The 18,332-nt window shown below is 47.8% G+C and overlaps 8 protein-coding genes across 8 annotated transcripts; 6 read left to right on the top strand and 2 right to left on the bottom strand.

Moving 5' to 3' along the window:
* The first annotated feature begins 562 nt into the window (after window positions 1–562).
* Window positions 563–2,447, top strand: DEU56DRAFT_150642 (uncharacterized protein). The gene is made up of 8 exons (XM_041344783.1): window positions 563–794; window positions 849–1,188; window positions 1,248–1,301; window positions 1,352–1,857; window positions 1,915–1,927; window positions 1,985–2,134; window positions 2,184–2,285; window positions 2,337–2,447. Exons 1-8 carry the CDS (start codon window positions 726–728, stop codon window positions 2,363–2,365), a joined length of 1,263 nt encoding a protein of 420 aa, XP_041211520.1. The 5' UTR covers window positions 563–725; the 3' UTR covers window positions 2,366–2,447.
* A 228-nt stretch (window positions 2,448–2,675) lies between these two features.
* On the top strand, window positions 2,676–4,888 carry DEU56DRAFT_785889 (uncharacterized protein). The gene is made up of 11 exons (XM_041352322.1): window positions 2,676–2,936; window positions 2,996–3,021; window positions 3,076–3,263; window positions 3,324–3,666; window positions 3,713–3,766; window positions 3,817–4,118; window positions 4,169–4,181; window positions 4,250–4,299; window positions 4,355–4,454; window positions 4,506–4,607; window positions 4,663–4,888. The coding sequence occupies exons 1-11, from the start codon at window positions 2,896–2,898 to the stop codon at window positions 4,698–4,700; spliced, it is 1,257 nt and encodes a 418-aa protein (XP_041211519.1). The 5' UTR covers window positions 2,676–2,895; the 3' UTR covers window positions 4,701–4,888.
* A 374-nt stretch (window positions 4,889–5,262) lies between these two features.
* DEU56DRAFT_785878 (immunoglobulin E-set) lies at window positions 5,263–6,639 on the top strand. Its single transcript, XM_041352321.1, has 8 exons — window positions 5,263–5,361; window positions 5,424–5,463; window positions 5,522–5,658; window positions 5,707–5,843; window positions 5,895–5,934; window positions 5,989–6,031; window positions 6,086–6,250; window positions 6,310–6,639. Exons 1-8 carry the CDS (start codon window positions 5,353–5,355, stop codon window positions 6,345–6,347), a joined length of 609 nt encoding a protein of 202 aa, XP_041211518.1. The 5' UTR covers window positions 5,263–5,352; the 3' UTR covers window positions 6,348–6,639.
* A 156-nt stretch (window positions 6,640–6,795) lies between these two features.
* DEU56DRAFT_785876 (4-hydroxybenzoate polyprenyl transferase) lies at window positions 6,796–8,556 on the top strand. The gene is made up of 6 exons (XM_041352320.1): window positions 6,796–7,201; window positions 7,259–7,411; window positions 7,467–7,584; window positions 7,644–7,729; window positions 7,783–7,916; window positions 7,963–8,556. Exons 1-6 carry the CDS (start codon window positions 6,907–6,909, stop codon window positions 8,278–8,280), a joined length of 1,104 nt encoding a protein of 367 aa, XP_041211517.1. The 5' UTR covers window positions 6,796–6,906; the 3' UTR covers window positions 8,281–8,556.
* A 2-nt stretch (window positions 8,557–8,558) lies between these two features.
* DEU56DRAFT_785870 (RNA polymerase I) lies at window positions 8,559–9,525 on the top strand. The gene is made up of 4 exons (XM_041352319.1): window positions 8,559–8,772; window positions 8,843–9,087; window positions 9,141–9,175; window positions 9,221–9,525. Exons 1-4 carry the CDS (start codon window positions 8,688–8,690, stop codon window positions 9,327–9,329), a joined length of 474 nt encoding a protein of 157 aa, XP_041211516.1. The 5' UTR covers window positions 8,559–8,687; the 3' UTR covers window positions 9,330–9,525.
* DEU56DRAFT_785860 (uncharacterized protein) lies at window positions 9,526–12,400 on the bottom strand. Its single transcript, XM_041352318.1, has 8 exons — window positions 12,201–12,400; window positions 11,663–12,138; window positions 11,477–11,594; window positions 10,738–11,399; window positions 10,454–10,686; window positions 10,198–10,407; window positions 9,928–10,144; window positions 9,526–9,872 (listed from the first exon to the last, which is right to left on the bottom strand). Exons 2-8 carry the CDS (start codon window positions 12,042–12,044, stop codon window positions 9,742–9,744), a joined length of 1,953 nt encoding a protein of 650 aa, XP_041211515.1. The 5' UTR covers window positions 12,045–12,138; window positions 12,201–12,400; the 3' UTR covers window positions 9,526–9,741.
* A 1,139-nt stretch (window positions 12,401–13,539) lies between these two features.
* Window positions 13,540–16,122, top strand: DEU56DRAFT_785839 (major facilitator superfamily domain-containing protein). Its single transcript, XM_041352317.1, has 17 exons — window positions 13,540–13,777; window positions 13,837–13,849; window positions 14,022–14,101; window positions 14,156–14,204; window positions 14,263–14,341; window positions 14,408–14,435; window positions 14,486–14,559; window positions 14,609–14,677; window positions 14,724–14,756; window positions 14,809–14,850; window positions 14,909–15,011; window positions 15,060–15,173; window positions 15,225–15,318; window positions 15,372–15,551; window positions 15,607–15,649; window positions 15,706–15,768; window positions 15,822–16,122. Exons 1-17 carry the CDS (start codon window positions 13,664–13,666, stop codon window positions 16,072–16,074), a joined length of 1,431 nt encoding a protein of 476 aa, XP_041211514.1. The 5' UTR covers window positions 13,540–13,663; the 3' UTR covers window positions 16,075–16,122.
* On the bottom strand, window positions 16,123–18,208 carry DEU56DRAFT_785833 (uncharacterized protein). The gene is made up of 7 exons (XM_041352316.1): window positions 18,105–18,208; window positions 17,923–18,054; window positions 17,859–17,871; window positions 17,666–17,806; window positions 17,550–17,612; window positions 16,512–17,487; window positions 16,123–16,459 (listed from the first exon to the last, which is right to left on the bottom strand). The coding sequence occupies exons 2-7, from the start codon at window positions 17,975–17,977 to the stop codon at window positions 16,445–16,447; spliced, it is 1,263 nt and encodes a 420-aa protein (XP_041211513.1). The 5' UTR covers window positions 17,978–18,054; window positions 18,105–18,208; the 3' UTR covers window positions 16,123–16,444.
* Between the last annotated feature and the right edge of the window lie 124 nt (window positions 18,209–18,332).

Here is an 18,332-nt window from a genome sequence, read left to right as displayed (position 1 = left end):
CGTTACCTTGCAGACAAAACAAGCTGGGTCACCGCCCACAGGCCTTCTTTATAAATGATTGATCGCACGCTGTAATGAACTCATGGCAATCCTTCACAGTACTAGTTTATAGGTCGATACTCGTTCGCGCGATGGTTCGTTTTTGTCGATGCCCATGGCCAGTGATATGATCTCGCTTTGTTGTGATCACATCTTCGGATGCCATGACTTGTGCGCGTTGGCCAAGACGTACGTGTGAACAAGAAGCTTCATGGATGCCTGCATGCAAAGGCGTAAAATGCCACGAGTGAACCGTTTGAGCTTTCTGCTGCTCAGCTTTAGAAGCGAATCTTGATGGCACACAGCACATGCATCGCTTTCACCAACATACTACAAAGGCGAGGATCACGTCAAAGGGGTTGTGTTTATAAACTGTGGCGCAGCACGACTTCTCTCCTGCCTCTCCAGCAATGATGAACGCAAACGAAAATCATGGAGTCGTCCAGCAGCATGCAATGTCTGTAATCGTATTTTTGCTACGTGGAGTACTGAATGACAGCCATGCAGACGAAACACCCTCGAGCACCTTTCTGGTATGCACCTCTGACGCGAAATAGTATTCATCCAGGACCACAACATGTTCGACAGGTGAAATACAGATATTACTGAAAAACGAAAGCCTCTACGAGAATCGTATTCGAGAGCTTTCAACGAATTTGGGTGTTTTCCAAACAGCTTACTCTGCTATGGAAGACCGCCTTCGAAGACAAGCGGAAGAGAAAAACGAATTGATACACGAGTTGAACGTCTTAAAAGTGCGTTTACATTGACCTAGACGACTATTGGTATGACTAGAAACCGCGTTATAGGGCCTGGAAAAACGAGTTATATGTTTGCTTGACGGCGACGGAATGATCTTCACGCAGGAGTTGATGAGCCAAGGCCAGGAAGGTGGCCTAGCTGCTGCGAGAAAACTGACCGAACGCGTTCGCCAATTCATATCCACCAGTGAAGGATTTGAACAATACCAACTTTGGGTATATCTCTTCTACAACAAACGCGGCCTTCTGGAAACGTTTGGCCGAGTGGGTCTGACAACGGCCAGAACCAAGTTTGATGACTTCATGATGGGCTTCAATCAAGCTGCTGAGCGATTTATCATGGTCGACGTAGGGGGTAGTAAAGAAGCCGCTGATGCAAAGCTTAAAGGTGAGCTAACTCCCATGATGATTTGCACGGAGTTATTGAAGTTATTTCTGGACGTCTAGTTCATCTTGAAGATAACATCCGTCTCCCACACACTTACAAAATATTCTTTGGTGGTAAGTTCCACCCTCGTTTTCCAAACAGTTTGCTGATTTTCGTCAAACAGGATGTCATGACAATGGTTATGTGCATAACCTTCGTTCTGTCGTCACCTCAAGCCTTGGTCATAAGCTTGTTCTCATGCCTGGTTATTCTGACGTAGCGCTTGATATCAGGGCGCTTCAGCTACCTGAGCTCAGAATACCCGAGTTGTTTATGACGACTAAACTCGTGGCACCGTCTTATAATATCATTGCGACTGGTCCCCCGCCCGGGCTGGCGCCTACTACTCCGAAATTGAGTAATGCAGCACCAGTCTGTCCTCCTACTACTCCGCCTGGTATTGCCTCTTTTTCTGGGGAAGTTCAAGGAGCAATGGCTCGACGCGGAAGTATCCCGAGTTATAAATCAGTGTTGCAAACACCACAAACGATGGCGGCACGGTTTAGCTGTCCAGCAATAGAGCCAAGTGAGGGTAGTAGTGAGTCCAGCGAAGCAAGCGAGATTCCGCTTCGCTTCCCGCGATTGACCCCTCCTTCTCCACCGAAGCAACGACGTATCAATAACCAACTGGTGAGTCGCGTTGCCCTTTCATGTTTCTTGACGCTATTCTAATCAAATTGCTGCTAGCTTTTGTCTAAGCGTATGTTCACTAGCCTAGCGTCCATTGTGGTGATGTAATGTTGATCTTCTCACAAAGATGTTCCACCTCCGTGCACTTTATTCTACTTGGCACAATGCAGGCACGGTTCAAGTTGCAAATATTCGCATGAGTATATCTTGGAAGCAGAACACTATCAAGAACTCGGAGAGAATGCAAAGAAGACGCCTTGTAAGGTCACGAACGAAGGTGTGCTTTTCGCACTCGCAATTTGCTAGGTATACTGACCGTTCGTGAGGTGGAGACTGTCCATTTGGGGATGACTGTGTTTATGGACATTCGTGCCCCAATGGAACAACTTGTTATTACCTGAAGTTAGGAAAATGCAAATTCATCGCTGGTGAGACATCTCGTCATCCTCCACACGAAACCACTCTCATCTTCGCTTCAGCGGGAATGCACCGCCAGCCGAACAACTGAATTAACATGCACCTTCGATTTTATTATATGATAAAGTTTCTTGTTATGACCATTCGAGGCTGTCCTGCCGGAGATGGGTTCGGCCTCGGGAACATCTATTTGTACATATATGCATGCAGTCACGTCTTGACATCAAGGTTCAGTTTTTGCTAACCTCCAGATCATCATCGCGGAGGAGAATTAACAACGTAATGCTGATGGAATTTTCTTATTGACGTACTTGAGCACGTACAAGTGATTCTCAACGAAGAGCGCGGCACATTCACTTGGTTCGCGTGACTTAGCCAAATCAGTTTCGACTTCTTCGAATGACAATATGACCTTCGAGCTGCTCATATCAATGATATAATTGCCTTATCTGCGGCCTTCTCCCATTACACGAATTCCGCGATCTAGCCTGATTAACGGCCCAGCCCCTTTGCAGGTAAACATCGTGGCTTCGATGGTTTAAAAGGCTGCCGATTTTTGTTGATATTCCTGTGCTCCCTAATATCTAATATCCACTCTGTTCCCATCGTTCGCCAACCCATATGGCAACGTCTCCGGTAGCAGAGGTCAGTCAGCAGCTCTGGTAAGTCATAGGGTTATTTGGTGCACCGGCTGAAATCTTGATTCGAAAATTTTCACAAGGGATGAGACGCTGGGTAGACTTCTGAGTATGTGCCTTTCTCGTGCCAGGAATCAGCTTGTGATCTAATGCCGGTGTGCAGACCTGTCATCGGCGACAATTAAGCGGAATGCTGACCTCGAGAATCGCTTAGCTGAACTCGAGGTCGAGCTTGCGGTCTGGAAACAAGCCCATGCGACAGCACTTGAAGGCGCAGACAGGGAGGCCAAGGCTCTCAAAGGGAGGTTGGCTTCTCTGAATTCTCAGGTGGCGTCGATGGAAACCTTCATGGTCAGTCTATTTCCTGCTCGAGCTCACTGGCTGACTAAATTTATCCCTAATTTCGAACAGAGTCAGAGTCTACTCGTACTCTGCGTCATTGACGGGGATGCTTGTATTTTTAATGACTTACTCCTTAGGCAAGGCCACGAAGGTGGCCGCCAGGCCGCCCAACAATTGACGAGGGCAGTCGCGGATTATTTAACCAGCGAGGACATTCACGTTCTCGGCCGACTGTCATTTTGGGTAACGATTTACTTTAACAAGGCCGTACTGGCGAATGTTCTCGAGCGACATAAATTATGTAGCCCGGAGCAACTCGATGCCTTCATTATGGGTTTCAGCCAGTCTTCGCCTAGGTTTGTTTTGGTTGATGTCGGATACGGCAAAGACGCCACCTTCACGAAAATTACAGGTTAGCGTGTGATGATCAATGAAATTCGTCACTTATACCCATTTAGAGTATCTCCAAACATACCTGCGCTTTCCCCAAACTCAACGGATTTTCTTTGCCGGCAAGTGTCATCGATGCTCATTGTCGTTCACAGGAATTGACGTAACACAGGCGGTCAGGAAAACACTTACGCTCCAACTATTGCTGCCTTGCAAAATGACGGACTTTTGGGAAAAGTTGCTTTCTTAGAAGCCTGCCGCACGAGCCCCAACTACGCGCAAAAACACCGTTTGCCGATTTTGAATGTGGAGACATTGTTTATCAACCAGAGGCTCTCACCACCATTGAGGACCCCTCCACCACTGAATATGAACGGTCTCAGTCCCACACTGACATCTGGTGGATTACCGACACCGCACTCGCCGCCAAGCATGAGCGCTTCCGCGACGGGAAGGCTAGTTGACCCGACGTTGGTAAGCCCATCCTCTCGTTGCGGTTCATTGTCGATGCTGATGGCTCCCAGCCCCTTCATAAGCGTGAGTTAAGATTGTGTTGATTAGCTGTGGTCAGTGCCTAGACACTCGACATTTTACCGCTTACACAGATTCTCCCCCACCTTGTAATGAATTCTATCTCATGTCCTGCACTAAAGGCGTAAGTGTGGACCGCGAGCCTTCCTCACTTGACTGACGAAACGTTTCGGTATCAGGGGGCTTGTAAATATTCGCATGACTATATCCTGACGCCAGATCAGCTGGCTACTCTTGCTGCTAACGCCAAGAAAGCTCCTTGTAATTTCCTGAAAAATGGCATGTTTATTCAGCTTGACCTCGATGCCTCACTAAATTTGGCCGTGACAGGTCTCCTATGCCCATACGGCGAGCGGTGCTGCTGGGGTCATGTATGCCCTAACGGTCCGAAGTGTTTCCACCTGAGTAAGGGCAAATGCTGGTTCAAAGGCGGTTCGTGTCAGAACGTCAGATAACCGAAGGACTAACTGAAATGCCTTACCTCCAGAAAGCATGCATAATGTTTCGCCTCATCTATCACCTTAGTCTACCTCAACACATGCTTGCCTGTTACTGATTTGATTTATGTGCCGCATGGCCTATACGAAGGTTTTTGCTTGACGTTTTATCGCGTTGCCCTCTGCTCTTTATTTGCTTACAACATTGTTGTTCATTACATGTTATTGTATGGATCGGATATGCATTATTATTTATGGATGTACTTCGAATAACGAATCTGTGGACCGGCCAGCGCTCTACAGCACTGCATGTTCTAGAGCGTATACGTACAAGACACAGGAGTGGATGATAGTACGGCGTGACCCCAAAACCATGCCGAGACCCCTAACACTCATCTTCCTTTGTATCTTTGTATGTTTTGGCTGCCACCAAATGGGGGCGCTGACCCTCCGCCATCCATTAATATTGATCTTGTTCAAACCGCAATGAAAGCCCTCGAAAGCCCTGTCGAGCCTCGAAGATCGAGTCTATCTGGAGACTACAAAATATCAATATCTGAACTTACTAAGTTACTTTCGAGTTTCGAGCCTAGGCAACAGGCGTGTGAAATCAGATCAGTAGATAAGTGTCTCAACAGAATGCACTGCCAAGCAATCGCAAAAGGCCCTTGGAAACTGCAACATATCTGCCACTCATCGACCTGTTCATTTCCATCTAATTCTCGAGTTTCACGTTTGATATGTCTGCTGTATGTGTTGAACATGAACCTCGATTATAATCGGCTGGCTGATTGGTACGGTATTACTGTAGAACGACGATCAGGATGATCTGCAGCCCTCTGCCACCCCAGGTAGGCCAGCATTCAATGTAGGAGAAACGGAATGAGCAGCTTATTGATTCTGTCCCAGGCTACAAGCAAACTGGCGCTATAAAAACAGCGGATGAATACGTACAGCTCGACGCAGAAGATGAGAGCTTGGCACGGTGGAAAGCCAGTCTTGGTATCACCCCTGGAATATCAACTGGGGACACCTCAGGACCAAGAGTATGTTTCTCTCAGTACTGTCCGTGCTGTATTTCACGGATCGTATAGGTGACAGTTCTGACCCTGGAGCTTGATTCACCCACACTGCCTCCTGGCAAGAAGCTTGTCTTTAACCTCAATGACGCTGCCATGATGGCTGATATCAAGAACAACCCAATTACTATCAAGGAGGGCGTAGAATATAAGTGAGTGTGCTGAAGTTGTTCTCTGATGCCGTCAGACTGATATTGTCTCAGCGTTCGGATTACGTTCAAGGTGAATCACTCAATTATTTCTGTGAGTGGCCTGTCTTTGTTTTGGCTTGATAGGTTCTAAAAGCTTGCTGCAAAGGGTGTACGATACATCCAGCTGGTCAAACGTGCTGGTATCAAAGGTATCAGTGCATTCTCATTGTGATTCAGGTTCTTGATTTTGATCACCTCTCTAGTGGACAAGCTCGAGCAAATGCTTGGGTCATACGGTCCCCATCCCCAAGGAGAACCATACACGAAAAATTTTGATGTAGAAGAATCGCCGTCGGGTTTTGTGGCACGTTCTGGATCGTACTCTGTCAGAAGCCGTGTTGTGGACGATGATGGGCAAGTATACGCAGGTCTGTATCCACAGAAACCGTGATCAAGGTCTTTCAAAACTGACCTGCTATCTTTTCAGACTGGATGTGGTCGTTCAGACTTGCCAAGGAGTGGTGAATGTAGACTTCTCGCCTTGACTTTTGTTGCATTACCCTATGACATCATTCTGCATATCAGCTCTCGTATCGCCTTGCATGTGCCTTTCGTACCCTTTCGAACAGTAGCCGCCGACATCAAGTGGCTGCTGAAGAAAAGTTCTTCAGGCCGTTGTCAGGCTGACTGAAGCTTTCCGCTGAAAAAAATGTTCAGATATCACGAAATTTTGACCGGTTAGGTTTGGTGGACTCTATGTATTATTAAATACGCTAAGCATGCAGGAGAATGTGACATGGCTTACAGACCGATCTAAGCAGCATACAATCTGAGTACAGAAGTACGGAAAACAGCAACCATGCGGTGGGTCAACGTCGAGCGAGAGAAATGAAAGCGACAAGGACATATGAGGGCGTGTTAGTTACGCGCTAAGACCGTCCATTCGGTAGCCTTCCCCTTGGCCGTCGTCGGATGGTCGGGGAGGAGCAAAAGACGAACAAGAATTCATTACGCCTTAAGCCAGTAATATATACGTACAATCACAGATCAAATTACGTGCTCACCGCTTAGGTCGTCCTGCAGCATGACCATCATTACACTAACCCGGTTCTCCAGATTGTACGCAGGACACCGTTTGACGAGGAACTCGGCGTGCAATATACCATGGGTTGGTGGGCACACGTTCCAAACAGCCGGTCAAATTTCTGGCATACGGTCTCCATCAACAAAGTTATTGAGCCGTCATGTATCTGGCACAGCAGGTACTTCAACACCACCGACGACCTGGGTCGACCGTCTTCCACCAAAAATCCGACCTTACCTCTACTTGACAAGGATAGATAAGCCAATTGGGACCCTATTGCTATTTTACCCTTGCGGTGCGTTTAGTGGATTTAAAGTTGTGCGCGCTTCCACCTCATCCTTCTTCCATCTAGCATGGTCCATAACCATGGCCGCATATGCCTTAGAGGCCCCAATAACGACGCCTCTGACATATCTCGGCCTATTTGGACTTGGAGCAATTGTCATGCGCGGCGCAGGTTGCACCATCAACGACATGTGGGATAAAAATTTAGACAAAGCCGTAGGTAAGTAGAACACGCGCCGTCGTCGCGTTTTCTTTCCGCCGACGCGTCATCGCAGAGAGAACACAGAGTAGACCACTTGCGAGAGGTGACATCAACCAAAGACAGGCGTTGGTGTTCTTAGCTGGACAGTTGACGGTGGGACTGGGAGTTTTGTTGCAGCTGAATTGGTACAGGCACGTATTATATTCACTCTCGCTCCACTGTCACAGGCATTGACCTTTTCACTCACAAGCATTTTTCTTGGAGCTTCATCTCTGTCTTTGGTGACCACATACCCGCTCATGAAAAGAATCACCTACTGGCCGCAAGCCGTACTAGGTATGAGCTAGTAGTTTCTATCGTATTATACGACTGAAGTGACGATGCCGCAGGGCTCACTTTTAATTGGGGGGCTTTGCTCGGCTGGTCTGCGGTTGCTGGGGCAGTCAACTGGAGTGTCTGTCTCCCTCTATACGCAGGTGGAGTGTGCTGGACTCTTGTATACGACAGCATATACGCACATCAAGTGGGTGTTGCTGCACAATAGGCATTCTACCCTCTGACTATCGCAGGACAAAAAAGACGACATAAACGTCGGTATCCATTCAACTGCCTTGCTTTTTGGAGAGCAGACGCGCCCCATTCTTAGCGCCCTCTCAGCATCAACCGTCTCTCTGATTGGTCTCGCGGGTGTTCTCAACGCTCATGGGGCGCCATTCTATCTCGGTCTCGGTCTCGGGGCCGCCCAGCTCGCACGGGTTCTGTGGAGAACAGACTTTGAGAGTCGTCCGAGTTGCTGGCAGGGATTCGTAGGGTGTGGTTGGTCTGGATTCTGGATATGGATGGGAGCCCTGGGAGATTATGCAGTCCTGATTTCAGGTCTTACATGATTGTCATCATGTATACATATAAATGTACCAAGTACGTGTTATACTCGTCCTAGTCCAATCGGCTTCCTCTCCGATTCCTGAAGAACTTTGCTTTCGTTCGGGGCCTCTTCTCAATCATTGACTTTGACTTCCGTATTGGCGGGCTGAGCCAATCCAAGTGATAACGCAGCGTGTTCTCGTCAAAGCTGCCAAGCTTTGTGCTGTCATCTGGTTTGTAACATGGGAGACCAGCACGGGGTGCAGCTGAGCCTAACTTTTCGCCAACTTTCTCCTGTTTATCTTGTCAAGATCTTGAGAATCAGATAGAAATCGATCTTTGTAGCGGGTCGCATTACTTTATTTGGAAATTATCGGAGTGATCTATAGGCTACTGCAGACTCTTTCTTCACTACTACATAGTATTAGCCATGGCTTCCACCTCATCTAGCATCGTTTTCGACGACATCTTTACGACTGATGCCATCGACAAGGACGGCAAAAAATTCGATCGAGGTCCGGACTTGCCCATGCGTATCACTTTTTTTGTTGTACCTGTGATTAACAATGCCCCATGTAAACCCAGTATCTCGATTATACGCTCGTTCAAAAAACTATGACATGGACTTGACGCTTGACTATAACATCGAGCTCTTTCCTCTAGTCAACGGGGACAGCTTCGCAATGGCCCTTGCTTCGTCACTGTCACGGGACGGTAGTGCACCCACCGATGGGGAAGATGGGGAAGACAAAGACAGAGATGTTTGGAGACCGGATGGGAAAGGAAGGAGAGGCTTGGAAGAAGATTACGACTATGTTATGTATGGGAAGGTGCGGCCACATCACCCTCAAGGGGTTTGAAATTTACTCATTTGGTTCTACAGGTATATAAGTTTGATACTGGATCATCCGACATCGTGTAAGTTGCTTGCATGGTTACTTGGTCCGCACTCATGTCTTGCAGCACGGCCTATGCGTCATTCGGTGGACTCTTACTGTCAATAACTGGTTCATATCGGCACTTGACCAATGTTGTTCTCGGTGACCCAGTGTACGTGCTACTGAGGAAATGATCGTCGCAGTTTTTCGTACTTCAAAGTACTCCAATTCTGAAGCAACCATCGTGACGCACGCACGCAACCATCACCCTCGTTATCAATGAATTATAAATTTGCACGGTGGAGTCATGCGCGCGCGTACCTTGTCCTGGTCGCGAAGTCACCACTTGAGATTTGAATGTGTATTCACCCTATATTTGTCACTCAGCTTGTGCAATTGTGTAAGAGAAACTTGATATCGACATTTCGTCGTACTACATAGATCATCATAAAATACGTAAGGGAATAGCGATTATTGTTACAAGACCATGAATATAGCACGATTATCAACTACTGTAAATGTGGGCGAATATGAACATCGATTGAAACGAGGTCCCGTGTGTTAATGTTGACGTCTAAACGCTGATGACAAGAGGATTTCTCCTGATCATGGAACTGAGAACGGGTAGCGGGGACTGATTCGGGATCTAAGCCATCCTTTCATCGCAACGATGGAGAAGGTCCAGCAGAACGCGAAGCATGTGATAGCAACAGCAACGTTGAGGAACATCATCATATCTATGACAGGTCCGTTTATCAATGCGGAGGTACTACGGGGCAGAAAATCACATACCATCACGCCCTTTCCGCATAGCGGCAATGGTTACTTCTTCTGTGCTGAATATAAACATCAAACCACCGCATGCGAGGAAGAAGCTTCCGAGAGCTTCCGTCGGCGGTCGAGAGGGAAGGATAGAGCGGGGCGGGCCAAGCCAGACGAAAAAGTAGGTCAAGCACCTTAGAACCGAGAATCCCAAAAGGAGCTGTCCCCATAGTTCGTGTATCTGTACCTGTTTCGAAACGTTTTTAACCTTGAAAAGGAGTGGATGAATTCCCAAATTACCTGGAAGAGGTAAGTCTGGGCGTGAGCGCTCATTGCAGCACCGGTGACGCCAATGACGAGAGCAGGGAAAGGGTTGAAGCTACCACGGTAGCTAGGGGGCTCAGAAGTTTCTGCTGGGCCGAGGGCAGCTAAAGCAGGCGCTGCGAGCCAGCGGCGAACACGCTTGGATTCTATTCCCATCCCAACGAGTCCGGCAAACCAAAACATGACCTATATAATTGTGAGATACGAAAAGGCAGGAAGAAAGGTAGCGTACAGCAATGCTGATATGCTGCACTTGCTTGGTAGTGTAAGGGTCACCAGAGTGAACGCCAAAACGTTCCATCCAAGTATTGGTGATGCCATAGAGGAAAATGACTAACGACTCCACAAATTCAGCAGAAACATGTTCACCAGTTGGCGAGATATTCCAGGCCCACCCCCGCTCAGAGAAAGATCCAAGGTACCGAGCAAATGTAACCAAGCCATAACACCAGAAAATGCCACCCTCTGCAAAACTAGTAAGTGTCGATGCCTCCGCATAGTACGACATCTACGTACTGATTAGATGTGCAAGACAGCCGTTTATGTAGCTTTCGCGGCAGCCACCGGTGTATACGACGATACCTGACAGCGTCATACCGAAGGCTGCAAAAACCAATGCTCTCTCAAGCGTAGCAAACGCTCCTTGACCAATGCGTCGGATGAGGGGAGCTTGCGGTTCAATAAGATCGGGAAGCTTGAAATCATGCAAGGTGTCATCAGAGTGCCTAGAACCCTGCGGAGAATCGGCTTCAAACACGATCCTCTCCGACAAGTTCGACTGCGTATAATGACTACTTCCGAGTTGAGAATTGTTGACCCATGGTGCTGTTTCATCGTCGACGGCATCATACAAATCTTGGGCCTGGGTAGTTGCAATGGGTTGATTCCGTCGCACATGAAAAGGTTGCCTGGTTTCAGCGGGCCTCAGAGGTTTCATTTCGGCCACTTCGAATTCTCGAGGTTCCTCCATGTCCAAGCCAGTGTACTTGGCTGTGACGTCGTAGACTTCATTACGTCCCAAAACGATATTCCGCCAGAATGGTTTCAAGGCGAACTTGCTTCTGCTCCTTATGAACGCATATAGACGAACGAAAAAGCGTGTGATGTCGACCGCAGAGAGGCATAAACTTAAGATTAGGACCAAGTAACCATGAGAGGCATGGGTTGACCCCTCGTACCTGCGAGTGAGATATCAGCAAGAGGAAAATGTCGGAGTAAGATCGGCCATTTAATATTCAAATGACGTTTCGCTTACATATCAGGTGTCAACTTCTTGTACAATGTACTGGAAGCACACCCAAGTGCGCACAAGATGTAGAATGCGACTACGACAAGTCCGTGCCATGAATGCTTTACAGCACGCATCGCTATTCCTGTGTAGCGCATTTGAAGTCAGTGCGAATGCACGCGATGCGGGTACGTGATATAATGAACTTCTTACCAACAGGCAAGGCGACAAAGAAGGCGAGGATCATGAAGATGACATGTAAGGCAATGAGTGCAGGGTAACGGGGTACCGATGGGTCACGATCCTCGATATCGATAGACCAGTAAGAGGGGGGAGTGGGAAGATGCCACTCGATTATTGCGGTCTCATTCAGCTCAGTCAGAGGTGCGCCGTGATGCATATGCGAGTGATCATCGTCACGTCTGAAAACAAGGAAGTTTCCTGACGATGCTATGGATTGCGCGCGAGAGGATTTGGGATGTGCCTCCCCTAGTTCAAGGTCCACCACAGGGACTGCTAATACTGATAGGGGTCCTACGAGGACGATGGCGAGAAGAGGTGCAATGGTGATAAGAGACAACCAGCGTGAGCGCATTGCTGGACTGAACCTCTGCGGGTAAGGAGGAGGGAGGGGATGGAGTGAAGGGGGAGGTGATTCAATAACTTCATGAATTCCTTGACTTGAAGTTCTTGCACATCGGAATTTTTGTCAGCAAAGCCGATGACATCAGGAAAGTTCCCAAATTCGAACCAATTTCGTAAATCATCTTACTGCATGACTAATCCTCTCGGGCTGTCGATTAGTTGCCTGCAGGAAAATTCTAAGCTCGCTCGAGCTTGTTTAGGCCAGCGTGTCGACTTGATCTGTGCAGCCCATGTTCGAGTCACCCCCCACTGACTAGTACTGACTTTCTATGTGTTTCGATGAAATTCCATCGCATAACTTTCCCGATGGGGGAAGGTTCGGCGCGATTGACCAAGCCAATTTGACGATAAGGTAGATCACGTGTATAACTGTTATGTACCAGTCTCTTTGAAGTTTCTCTTTCGGTCGGTTTTGAACCAGGCGGAACTTCTGAAACAACCGGGTACAGCAGCGTTTGATGCGTCTTTCCGAAAATGTCGGTTCGAGACTACCATCACTTGTGCCAAGCTACTTATGATCTCCAATCCAGCACTAATTTGGAATCGCTTGGAGTCGCATCTGCAGATCAAAATTCCCAGACCCAAGAGTGTTTAGCCTGGCGGCCCACATAACTCAAGCTTCAAGGTTGAACGTCGGACCCGCATCAACATCATTTCCCGGCGCCCGCTCGTGCCATCCAATGCTGCCGCAGATGTTGAGCACGAACGCCACACTGGGCCGTTATGGAATCTGTGGTGAATATTCGGTTTGCTCCCTTCTCACTTACCTCCTCTCTCTCTCGCGGCGACCATCAGATGCCATGGAATTGCCCAGCTACCCGACTCAGGTTTTCCATCGTAGGTAAGAAAGGCAGCCACATCAGCCAATGCCGAGGTGTAGGAGGTGGTCGCTTTGTGTACGCTCAACTACGTTATAACACGCTTCCTTGCCCCTCCGACTCATTCTATTAAATTCCTGGTATATTTTATTCAAATCAGGACTGAAATTTACTGAAAGCTTACCAAAATGGCCTCGCGCAATGGGGCATCCCAGGACTTGTGTTCAGACTTGCATATATGGCGCGGCAAATTTGTGCATGTAAGTTACTGTTGCAAACTGTCGTGTTTGCAATCCGTAGTTTCATCAGGATAATTGTTGCTTAATCGCTGGAGAGTCGAGACGTTGGCATTGTTTTTTCAAGGAATATATGAGATTTCAAAATCGGATTACATGTTTCCAAATTGCAAAAGACTTGAAGTCACATGTATAAGGGTTCCATTAAGCCGCCGTAGGATGCAGTGTATGTGCACAATCCACATTTCATGCTAGAACATCAACCCGAGGAAAGCGTCAATAGCCCTCAGGGGGGCTGGTCATCAGTCTAGCGCTGAACCTCCTTATCTTTTCGATCTGTCAATCAATGTCAATAGCCAAATATAGGATATTCTCATTCTCATCCCAGCTGTACCGTATGTGCTCGAGTCAGACGACTCTTAGTTGTCGAGCCTTATATATGCATCTATTTGGCGCCATTCAGCTTCTTGGTTCACTGTTGAAAGGCTGACTTCAAAACCTGACCATCCTGCGAAATGCGTTGGCAAACTGCCAGGCAGTTCCTCTGGGGCGAGATACCCTCCTCGAAGTTGGAGCGAAGGCTGCTCTTGAAATTGGATTGGTTCATTTTGTCTTACTGCTGTCTTATGGTATGTTGCATCGGCTTATCTTGAAAACACTGATTGCAAACGAGTCACTGCGGTGGTAGTATTTCACAAACTGTGAGTTAGGTTGTTTTGGCACTACAGTTTCTGGTGCATGAAAGCATAAACATGTTACGTGAATCGTGATGTGGTCACAGCGAAGCTTTCTCCGAAGCATTTTCACTCTAGCGCTCATATTACCACTTGATCATAAATGGGGAGCTGTCTCTGACACTGGTCTCGTAACCAGACCTTGATCGAGCAAACGTAAACAACGCGTATGTATCCGGGATGAAGCAAGAACTCAATATGCAAGGAAACGACTTCAATGTACGTACTTCATTATCATAATGCTTTCAGGAAGCTTTCTGAGCGCCTTCGCAGAAAATCAATACCATTTTTACGTGCGGCTACATCGTCGGAATGATTCCCAGTAGGCCTTCAGAGATTATATTGCCCGTGGTGCCCCATTCAATATTTGAAAATTTCAGACAACTTGATGCTTCAGGTCGTCCCTCCAAGACTGTGGTTTCCATCGATGCAGATAGTGTGGGGTGTGCTCACCTTCTGGTTCGTTTTTTTGCTGTTTCTAAATGTCAAAACGTCACGGCAATGACAAATTTGATTATGGTATAGTTCAAGTAGCGTCCATAACGTTCAACAGGTAAACCCCAACATCCCCATTACCTCCGTGCTAACCGTTTCCGCGGATAGTTGTACGCTATCAGATTCTTCCAGGGCATATCAGAAGCATCGACCTTCGTAGGCACTCATTATATTCTTGGATCGTCAGTGCTCTATTTCTCTGAAGAACATTTTCTTATGCGCTTCCTCAAGTTGGTATAAACCTGGGGAATTAGGCAAGCGCTCGGGGATTTTTACAAGCTCGGGTCTAGCTGGGACACTGTAAGGTAATCACCCAACATTCGTTTGCTTCGCTGACAATCGGTAGGTTCTCTGGTGTGCTTCAAGCAGCCGTTTACCAGTAAGATATCATGTTTACACCGGGGTAAAATTTTAGACTAAAGTCTTACGAGACATCTTGGGGGTGTCGACGGAAGAAGCGGATGGCGGTGGCTGTAAGCGTCCCCAGATTGATGATCGGGGCACCAGCGCTCAACAAAACCATTTATCCAGGTTCATTATCGATGGTGTAATTACGCTCCCGATTGCACTTTACGGCTTTTTCATCTTCCCTGATGTGCCATCGACCACCAAAGCATTTTATTTGAGTGAAGAGGTATGTTTGAAAGATTTGTCGACTTTTGTTTCTATATCTTCCCCACAGGAACGGGCTCTCTCTCAAGACCGTCTTGACTCGGATGTTGTCCATCATAGTCTCTCTTGGGATCTCGCGAAGAGAGTACTTAGCCGCTGGCGTTGGTACGGATGCAGTCTCCTCGTAAGCATCTTCCGTTACTCGACGAGTAAGGATAAACACCACTTCGTACAGTTTGCCATCTCAGGGGAGACTGAAAGTTTCGGCTCCAACAATTTGATGGGCCAATGGCTATCTGCCATTAGCGGTTATACAGTTGAGCAAGTCGGTAAGTCCATCACTTCCCTGCATCTTTCCTTCCCTGATACGTTTTTTTATCAGACTACTATCCAAGTGGAGTTACAGCTTTCGGGATCGCATCCACGCTTGTCTGTGCTACCTGGACAGATTACACACGAGCAAGATGGCCTGTACTCGTGTACATGTGCTTCTGCTGCACAGCCGCTGCGATCTGCATCCTCGTGTGGAGTAGTCCAACGGGGTTGAAATTCTTCGCGTATTGTTTGTGGTCTCTGCCAGAGCTACTACTCTGAAAGCTTAGTTCATCCCCTCTCAGATCTTGCAGGAGCCTCGTATTCCGGACAAGCTACCACATTTGCGTCAGCTACATCTTCGCACTCTAAGATTGACGCATGCTGATTTTGTTGTTCTGCAGCTGGGCAAACCAGATATGCGCAGATGATTATCAAGAGCGAGCTGTTGTGCTTGCTTCCATGAAGTACGTTTTTCAACTTATTCCTGCTGGGCCCAAAACTGACTTGGAACATCAAGCATGTGGAACAACGCGGTCAATGCTTGGTGGCCACTCCTCTTCTATCCTGCTACGGATGCGCCTCGCTTCAAAAAGGGCATGATCGCAATGATCTGCACGTGTGCCTCGACATTGGGAGTGACTTGGCTGGTATGGTACCTGGAGCGGCGAGAGCAGTGTCTGGCAAAAAGGATAGCCACGAAGGATGTGGGCTATATGAGAGAGGATAGCCCGAGCCCCGTCGAAAAAGACAAGCCGTTAAAGGACGAGTAATGATGAGTGGTATATTATGCATGTCAAACCTCTCAATCAAGCAGCCAAAACACTCTAAAACTTTTTGATTCATGCAAACATCAAGAAAACACTACGGATACAACAATGCTGGGAACACGCAACTGCACAGTGGAATGGATGACCAGTCACCCTCCGTATACATCATGATAGCTCGACAAGAATCAAAAACCATATCTGATAGGCACAGCGCATCAGAATGCATTAATGATAACTATAAATAAACAGAAACGCGAGCGCTGCTCAGAACATATTGAAGGCAAGAGAGCATGGGCGGACAAAAATCAACAAGCGATTGCCACGTGGAAGCAGCCAATGAGGGTATCGAGATATCGAGATCACTGGGGTATATTTAGCGATTGACAACCTGCAGACACAGTTTAAGTATGCTATGAATGTTCAACAGGAAGTCAACATGCCTTGAGCATTCCTGTGTAAGGATCGTCCTCCAAGTCATCAGGGAGAGCAGGAGCAGGGAGCGCAGGAGCAGGGAGCGCAGGAGCAGGGAGCGCAGGAGTCGCTATATCACCTGGGGGTATAGAAGGGCTCATTGACAGAGCAATCGGTGAGACTGGGGTATCCTGATTCTGCATGAAGTGCGAGGGAAGAACTGGAGAGCGAGAGGGGTCATAGACGGGATTTAGCAGAAGAGGTGGAACAGGCTTTCGGTTTGAATATTTGCGAGTAAGGTTTGCACCACCCGTATTGACCGCACCACCAGCGTTAACCGCACCATCTGGATCGACTGCACCACCCGTATTAACCACACCATCTGTACTAACTGCACCACCCGTATTAACCGCGTTGTCGTGGTTATAGACGGGGCCCTGAGTGGAAGGGACACGATAAGCAGCTGCCTGCTGTTCATATCCTTGTGAGCCATAGTAACCGTACTGAGGAGGGACCGGTGGGACCGGTGGCGCGTATGCGGGCTGGGGACCGTACCCGAAGCCATGGCCATGGCCTGAGGAACTGCCACTAAGCCTGTATTTTTCATAGGTGTTCATTCCCTTCTCCTCGTCTCCATAGTGCTCAGTCACAGCCGGGTCGAACGTGATAGCATCAGCGATCACGCTCTCAAGGCGATTGCGCTGACGACGACGGATGGTATACGTGACGACGACGAAGATGATCACCATGATCACGATTCCAACTAAGGCAAAAACTCCGCCTTCCAAAGGCTTGTTCTGCAAGAATGACACAGCAGGTGCAGCGGTGGAAGTCGCTGAAATGGTCGCGACACTAGTCACGTAGACAATGCTGGTGCCATCAGTTGAAGGGATAACGATCAGAGAGGCGGAAGATGCGGGTGTGGATGCCTGAGTAGGAGTAGGAGTAGAAGATGGAGGTGTGGAGAGCGTGGGTGCCGACGTGGATGTTGTCGAAGGGGTGCTACTAGTGCTCGTGGTCGAACAAGTTAGTGTGCTGATGCCATTTGCAATAGATATGTAGCTTACGATGCAGTGGAGGTACTACTAGAAGTGGATTTTGAGCTGGTGACGATAGTCGCACCAGTAATGCTATAAGAGAAGGGGTTAGGAGTTGAATGGTGGATATAGTAGAAGATCCTAACGTAGACCCGACAATGGGCGACACGCCACCGACAATGCTGCTGATAGCACTAGCAATTCCGCCAAAGGGGTTCGAGTCGGAGCCCGATTCCGCAGCAGATACTGCCGTCTGGATAAAAGAGCTCGCAGCACCATTTCCACCACTGTGTTTACTTCAGCTAGCAGCTCACTCTTGCATAACAAACAACGTCTTACAGTAAGTTTCCTACTGCTTAAGGTGTCAGAACATCACTTGAAACGATGGCAAGAAAATACTCACATCCACTATCAATGCCCCGCCTTCGGACAGTATCTAGACTGTCAAGAGCGTCCATAAGTCGTTGTCGATGATTCAACAGAAAAGAGTGGCGATTGAGTGAGAGTATCTAAGATGTGATAATTCTTTCGAAATCTGTTAATTCATTTGAACTTCAAGCAAACTGACAGCAAAAGCCTGCCTACATGAACTGGTAACGAGGGAAAAGCAGTCGACCGATGAAGAATGAATGACGAGAAAGGACTGTGGGGGATTAGTTGTTGTTGAAACGTTGACGATCTGGTTCAAGCCACTCCAACCACAATAGGACGAAACTTTCCTTGTTTGTAGAAATTATAAATTAATCATTTTACACTTTTGCACTGGGACTTTGTTGGCACATCGCCGTGCCAGCAGAAACAATGTGAATGGTC

The sequence above is a fragment of the Suillus clintonianus genome (assembly GCF_016758775.1).
Source record: "Suillus clintonianus strain FC179 chromosome Unknown DEU56scaffold_15, whole genome shotgun sequence".
In the NCBI taxonomy this organism is placed as follows: domain Eukaryota; kingdom Fungi; phylum Basidiomycota; class Agaricomycetes; order Boletales; family Suillaceae; genus Suillus; species Suillus clintonianus.
The sequence above is the reverse complement of the archived record's forward strand: the minus strand, read 5'-3'. Positions and strand labels throughout refer to the sequence as shown.